This window comes from Fukomys damarensis, unplaced genomic scaffold (assembly GCF_012274545.1).
Source record: "Fukomys damarensis isolate Sample0158 unplaced genomic scaffold, DMR_v1.0_HiC HiC_scaffold_15, whole genome shotgun sequence".
Lineage (NCBI taxonomy): Eukaryota > Metazoa > Chordata > Mammalia > Rodentia > Bathyergidae > Fukomys > Fukomys damarensis.
Genome location: NW_022900927.1, coordinates 61,471,844 through 61,479,164, shown reverse-complemented (window position 1 = coordinate 61,479,164; position 7,321 = coordinate 61,471,844). Strand labels below are relative to the sequence as shown.

At 61.4% G+C, this 7,321-nt stretch overlaps 1 protein-coding gene across 1 annotated transcript in view; it reads left to right on the top strand.

Moving 5' to 3' along the window:
* Gnptab (N-acetylglucosamine-1-phosphate transferase subunits alpha and beta) overlaps window positions 1-7,321 on the top strand; it is a gene marked incomplete at its 5' end in the record, with an annotated part of 19,054 nt that overhangs the window by 2,405 nt on the left and 9,328 nt on the right. The window contains 4 exon segments of the mRNA XM_010631398.2: window positions 689-894; window positions 2,442-2,506; window positions 3,072-3,206; window positions 6,968-7,129. Coding sequence (XP_010629700.1) covers window positions 689-894; window positions 2,442-2,506; window positions 3,072-3,206; window positions 6,968-7,129 — 568 coding nt within the window.

Sequence of the window (7,321 nt, the reverse complement as noted above, 5' to 3'; positions counted from 1 at the left end):
GCCCCAGGGAGCGTGCCCGGCCCGCAGTTTAGCCCCGGGTCCCTGCCCATCATTTCCGTGCTGTGCCCTGTGTCCCGCACCTCCGGAAGCTGTTGGGCTGAGCGCGTTTAGGTCCGGGGAAGGGTGGCCCAGGGACAGGAATCGGACACTCCCCTCCTGCGGGGTGGGTTCTTTGGTGTGCAGCTCGCCAGACTGTGACAGGCCCGTAAAATGAGATCTTTTCCCAGAAAAGCAGAAATCCTTGCTTCGTTTTTTTTTTTTTTTTAATTTTGGTTTTTTGAGACAGGGTCTCAGTATGTAGTTGACTGACCTGGAACTCACTATGTAGCCCAGACTGGTCTCGAACTCGCAGCGATCCTCCTGCCTCAGCCTCCTGAGTGCTGGGATTACAGAAGTGCACCACCACGCCCGGCTTTTTTTTCTTTTTTTTTTTTTTGACAGGGTCTCACTATATAGCTCGGGCTGGCCTCGAACTTGTGGCAATCCTCCTGCCTCAGCCTCCCAAGTACAGGGATTACAGATGCACATCACCTCATCCAGCTCCTAACTTTTTATATTTTTGAGATAAAATTTCTATGTATCAGAATATTGTGATTTTAAAAACATAAAGGCTGCAGAAAAGCGTGGCCCAGGTAGCGGTCACGGTGCGAGGGGCAATCTGGACCGTGTCACGGCCGTGTCCCCGCAGCGAGCAGCCGCTGGAGTGCCTGCTGACCCACTGCGTCAAGGTCCCCATGCTGGTCCTGGACCCCGCGCTGCCGGCCCACAGCTCCCTGAAGGACCTGCCTGCCCTGTACCCCGCCTTGCGCGCAGCCAGCGACCTCTTCCACGTGGCCAAGCCCAAGAACCCTTCCACCAACGTGTCTGTGGTCGTCTTCAACAGCGCGGGGGACGGTAAGCGCTGGCCAAGGCCCCTGGGCCCCGCTGTGACAGCGCGGGACGGTGGAGTGCTGAGTGTGCAGAAAGGACTCGGGTAAAGAAGCGTTGCTAGGAGATGACGGTGGCGTGGTCACGTGACCGCTGCCACAGTACCTGTGTCCCTGGGCTGTGCACGCGCAGGGCCTGGGTCTGGGCCTCCGCGCCGGGGTCAACCGGAAGCGAGCCTTGTGCTCCCCGGGTTCAGCTTCTGGCTTCAGCCCTTGCGCGTGCGTGGTGCTGTCCGCCGCGCTGGAGACGTGGTGGGGAGCAGCCAGGCACTTCCGCCCTGAGCCTTGCCCAGGTTCCACACAACAAACCGGTGCTTTACGCAGTGTGCAGGCATGTTGTGTAGTTTGTAGAAGGTAAAAACTGAGCAGGGAGTGGGAAGGGAGTGACACATGCGGGCAGGCGTCCCTGCAGAAGGATGGACTTGGTGAGACTGAGCCAGGTGAGAAGCTGGCAGTGCAAAGGCCCTGGGGCGGGAAGAGGAAGGCGGCGGGGTGGCCGCAGTGGGTGGGGCCAGTTGTGGCTTTGACTTGGCGGGGGTGGGGGGGGCTCGTGAACCACACAGTCTGATGTGGGTTCTGGGAGGGTGAAGGTGACAGCCGCGGTGGGAGTGCCCCGGGCGCTGAGCAGTGTGGGCCTGGGACGTTTGAGGCTGCACACAGGGTTTCCGGCCATGCCGGGTTGGGGACGTCACTGTCCTTTATCTGAAAGCAGGAGAGGGCAGTGGGAATTCAGGTGCCCATGGGCTGCGCTGTCGCCTTCGGCCGAGCTTGGGCTCCTCGGGCAGCTCCCGAGGCCGGCCTGAAGCCCCTGCCCGAGTGCGGGTTTTCTTTGCTGGGTCGGACGCCTTGCTCCGCGCTCTGGTTTCCGGCCATGCCGGGTTGGGGACGTCACTGTCCTTTATCTGAAAGCAGGAGAGGGCAGTGGGAATTCAGGTGCCCATGGGCTGCGCTGTCGCCTTCGGCCGAGCTTGGGCTCCTCGGGCAGCTCCCGAGGCCGGCCTGAAGCCCCTGCCCGAGTGCGGGTTTTCTTTGCTGGGTCGGACGCCTTGCTCCGCGCTCTGGGGAGCTTGAGGGTTGAGGGCAGACCCTCGCCCAGCGCCGACGCCGCCTCGGAGCTCGAACCCAGGACCCTGAGTGACAGCCCTGACCCTAGAGCGGCCTTGAGCAGCGCCAGGGTGACATCCGCGCCCCAGGCCTCCTTGGCCTGCTGTGGGTGGGGCGCAGCCTCCGGGTGGCCCTGCCTTCCTCGTCCCCCTGGACGCCCGGGCCTGGCGCTCTCCCCGCTCCGAGCTCTCGGTCCTGTGGAGCATCTGCGATCGCCCTCTCTGCCCCTGGGGCTCCTCCTTAGGGTCCGGCCCCAGCTTGACTCCGCCCCTAAGTCACTCTGGGCCGCTGCTGCCGCCCGGGGCTCTTGTTCCCTTGGCACCTGTCACCTTCTCCTGTCAGTGCGCCCCGACTGCCCGTCCCTGCCGCAGCCGCTTTCCCGGCGGCTTCACCGTCCTGTTTCCCTTGCAGTGGAAGACGCCCACGCGGGGCTGCTCCGGGGCGGCAGTAAGCAGACGGTCTGGAGGGGCTACCTGGTACGTCAGAGCGGGGCTCCCTGCTCCAGGATCGGCGCCTCGGAGCCTGGGAGATGGGCTGCGCTTAGAGTTGCTCAGGGAGGCTCAGGGTGAGGGCCGCGTGGCCCGAGCCCCCTCCGCCTGTCCCCGCGTTCCCCTCCCTCGGGAGGGTCCTTCATCACCTGCCGCCGCCTCCTGCCGCCAGCCGACCAGCGTCCCCTTCCCACAATCGCTGTAACTTCCCGGAGGAGCCACACAGAGTAGCAGAGCTGATGAGTTAGGCGGTCGAGGACACCCTGTGATGTTTTCATGTATCTGACAAAAAGTGCTGAAAATATTTTGAATCGAATTTAGGACATTGAGGCAGCCGTGGCAATAAAAAGTCCTTTGCTTTTGATTCCGTAGTTCAGTATGGCTCGGGATCGGCCCCACGGCCAGGTCTCAGAACCCCTGCCCTCTGCCCTGTGATCTTGCGCCCGCCCGAGGAGGAAGCCAGCCCCTTCCCCTCCCCTGCGTCCACCCTGGGCCTCTCCAGGCCGGGACTCAGAGTCGGAAGGCGAGGTGGCTTCTCCCTCTGCCTCCCTAGACGACCGATAAAGAAGTGCCTGGGCTGGTGCTGATGCAGGACCTGGCTTTCCTGAGCGGATTCCCGCCAACCTTCAAGGAGACGAGTCAGCTGAGGGCCAAGCTGCCGGAGAGCCTGGCTGCTAAGATCCGGCAGGTGAGCCGGCGGGGTCCAGAGGTCGTGCGCCCCGTCTGCTGTCCGAGGGCGGGCCTTAGAGAAGGGCCTTATCCCTTCCTTTGCACACCAGACACACCAAACGCTCTGCCACTGGGCTACAGCCCCAGCCCTTTTGTTTCTTATTTCGTGACACGGTCTTGCTGTTTCCTGGGCTGGCCTTAGTGGTCTTCCTGTCTCAGCCTCCTGATTAGCCAGGAGTACAAGCAAGAACCTCTACTCCGGCCACTTTGTGCTCTTAATTTGGGCAGAGCGCTAACACAGACCTCACAGGTTTAGCACACAAACCTCTAGCACACGGGAGGGGTCTCCACCTCAGACACGTGACGTTGGCACCAGCGGGGGGACGAGGAGGAGGGGCACAGCTCGCAGAGGGGCTGGGCACAGGCGGCACCGGCCTGTGTGGAAGCTTCCGCCCCATGGGAAGTGAGGGGCGAGGGGGCCTCTCCGCCATTCACTGCTGACTGAGCAGCCAGGTGTCAGGTGCACCCCACAATCCCAGCACTGGAGGCTGAGGCAGGAGGATCGCTGGGAGTTTGAGACCAGCCTGAAGACTACGTAGTAAAACCCAACTGAGGCACTAATGTGTTTGGAGCCGACACTTGTTATATTCGGTACATGTGAAAGCACTCTTTTAGGCTTGTTGTGAGGAAAGGAAACGCTTATTCCAGTAGACAGAGATTGAAATCAGGATTCCGGCCACTAGCTGGGAAAAGCCGAGTTCAGCTCACCCGTGAGTGGATGAGCTGACCCAGGAGGTCCTTGCACTACCTGGGAAAGGCATTAGGCTCGCACAGGTGGGGTGCAGCGTTTCTGATCCAGCCCGGGGACAGTGAGCGCCAGTGTGCAGACAGCCTCAGCTCCTGCCGCGGTCTGCGTTCCGGTGAGGGTCTCGCAAGCCAGCCGGGGCCAGGTTCCTGCGCTGCCTCGAGCCCTGTCCCGCATCCTGTGTGGGGGCTCCGGTTCGCACCTCACCGGCAAGTCCTGGGCGGGGTTAGGACGCCCAGCCTGCCAGGTGTCAGGAAGCCGAGTCACAGCGCACTCAAGGACCGAGCTAGGTGAAACAAGCACAGGGAGGGTCACGGCAGGAAGGGAGCGTCTGGGAGACAGAGCCCGCCCACCCCCGAGGTGTTTCACGGAGCAGAGCTGTGAGGGGAGGCAGGAACGGGGTGGGACACAACTAGACGGCCGGAAAGGCTGCGTGAGTGGGGCCACTAGGCGAAGCCGCTGAGGGGATCCGGTGGGGCCAGGGATCCGGGGGGTCTCGCCCGTCCAGGCGGTTGCCGCAGGGTTAGGACCTCTGGATGGGGTGTGGAACGGGGAAGCGGGGCCCGCAGAGAAGGGGCTCAGCCACACCTGCCCGGCCCAGCTGCCTCCCATCGCTGAGCGGCTCAGTGTCCACGGCACTTTGGGCCCAGCTCAGCTGGGCTCCACCGCCCCCTAATCTCCAGTCCCCTGGAGTGAAGCTTCCGGGCCTGGCTCCAGGGTGCCCATGGTGATCACTTGCAGAGAAGGTTTTTTTTTTTTCTTTCTTTTGAGGCTGGGTCTCCCTGTGTAGCCCAAGCTGGCCTCGAACTCACTGCAGTCCTCCTGCCTCAGCCTCCTGAGTGCTGGCATAACAGCTGCACCACCATGCCCGACTAAGATTTTCTTTAAAGACAGCACTGAGGACAGGGCTTTTCTTGGAGCTGGGAGGGTTTTGCCGAACCAAGCAGCAAAGCAGGAGGGCAGGGCAGAGAGGACAGCCACCTAGGAGGGGCTCGGACCAAGGTCGGGGCCCGGAAGTGCGTGTTTTCAGGAAGCTGAGGCAGCGGCTCCTAGGGGCCAGAGTACATGCAGCGCTCAGCTGGGAGGGAGGAGGACACAGCCCACCTGTTTTGGGGGCCTGGGAGGGGCTGGGGGATGATGTTCAGGTCCCTAGGGGAGGGGACACTGGGGACAACAGGGAGGACACCACGCAGCCTCGGACGGCCGTCTCCACACCTGCAACCCCTGTCGAGGGAGGCAGGGCCGGTGATGGCCTCGGCCTGCAGGGTCCTCTGTGGTCCTCCTGGAGGCCCTGACCACCCCCATCAGTGCTGTCCCGGCTCTTGGACCGCGGGCCACTTGTGCTGAATGAGTGCAGGAGATCTGCCCCTCCCGCCATGGCCTTGCCCAGGTCTTGGTGCTGTGGGCTCGCGTGACCTTGTGCTGAGTCCTCATGCAGGTAAAGCTTTGCCTTGATGAATCCTGATTCTTTGGTTTTGTTTCACTGTTTGTTTAGTTTGTTTGAGCCAGGGTCCCACTATAGAGCCCAGGCTGGGATTGAGATCCTCCTGCCTCAGCCTCCAGAGTCCTGGGACCTGGGATCAAGGTGTGCACCGTGCCTGGCCTCTGTGTCCTGCTGCTTTAGGCAGGGAGGGTGGCACAGGCTCAGTGGGGCAGCACGGGTCCCTGCACACTGACCCTAGAGTCCGTTCGGGGCCTGTGTAAGGGCACAAGTCCAGTACAGACCAAAGTCCAGATGCTCCAGAACTTGGGGTGTTCTGAGTGTCCACGAGACACATTGGAGACGTCCACCCCGACCTCACGGGAAATTTTTAAATATCGTATAAAGCGACTTTCACCGTGTGTACAAGAAACAAGTTAAATCGGGGGTGGTATGGGTGCCTGAGATACCTCACAATAGAGAAGTAGTCCAGAACCCAAGAATGAAAAGCTTCTGCTCTCCAGCAATTAAGAGAAGGGATTTTTGTGTGTGTGTGATTTTAATCTTTTGTTTATTTGGAGGCAGGGTTTTGCTCTGTATCCCAGATTGGCCTTGAACTCCTGGAGATCCTCCTGTCTCAGCCTCCCAAGTGCTGTGCGCCACCACACCCAGCTCTGAGGACTCTTCCAATCTGTCAGAATGTGCACAGGCTTGCAGTCTTCTTCCTGAGCCGTGGTTTTCTCCTGGCTTGGGCTGCGCTCCGGTCCTGCCACCCACTCTGCCGGGGTCTCGCCCTGAGCCCGCGGCTCCAGTTGTCTCTCCTGCTGTGGGTTGAGCTGGCCCTGCTGGCCCTGCTGGCCTTGCTGGCCTGGGTGACGGCTGGCTGTGTCTCTGTCCCCGTCCCCGCGGCATCCTTGCCGGTCTGAGGTTGTTTGGTCTTTGAGAAGCTTCCAATGTGCAGGACTTGGATAAACGTCCTTCCGGGCAGGATGGGGACGCCCAGCTCACAGCCCAGGCGGGGACAGCCATGTGTGGTCGCGCTGGCCCCCAAGCGTTTCGGGGAAGCCCTGGCCGCCCTGCCCAGTGCCCCTCCATGCAGGCGGCCTGTGCTGGTCAGGCACCGCTGCACAAGTGCAGGTGCCCCGGGGTGGGCACTCCGGTCAGATTCTAGTGCCCGAGTCCCCAGCTGTTGGCCAGCGCGCATGTTCTGTTTGCATGCAGACAGTCGAAGGCAAATGAGTTGGTTGCTGTGGCTGCACACGCCTGCCAGCTCAGTGCTCCGGGAGGCTGAGGCAGGAGGGTGTTGGAGCCCAGCCTGGGAAACTTGGCAACTTAGCAATAAAGATTTTTTAGAATAAAAAACAGGCTGGGAATGTAGCTCTGTGCAAAGGCCCTGGGTTCAATCCCTAGTACTACAAAAAAAAAGTTAACAGGGAAGAAGTGAAGTCACCATTGGAAAGCTGGGGTAATCCCATGTCGTGGGGTGGTCAGTATGGACCTGAGGTGTCTGGGCCCCCGCTGCCCCTGCTCAGGTTCCCTGACATCTGCCCCGCAGCTGCAGCTGTACTCTGAGGCCAGTGTCGCGCTCCTGCAGCTGAACAACCCCAAGGGCTTCCAGGAGCTGAGCAAGCAGACGAAGAAGAACGTGACCATAGATGGCAAGGAGCTCACGCTCAGCCCCGCGTACCTGCTGTGGGACCTCAGCGCCATCAGCCAGGTGTGCTGTGGCCGGCGACCCTCCCGCCTCAGCCTCCCGGTGCTGGGACCTCAGGCGTGTGCCGCCTCACAGGCAGCGTTTTCTGTGCCTGTAGCTCCAGCCTTGAAGCCAGCCCGAGCTCCCGGGGCAGAGGGCGGGCAGTGGGGCTGCAACCTAATGCGCAGGTGTGGCCCAGTCCAAGCAGGACGAGGA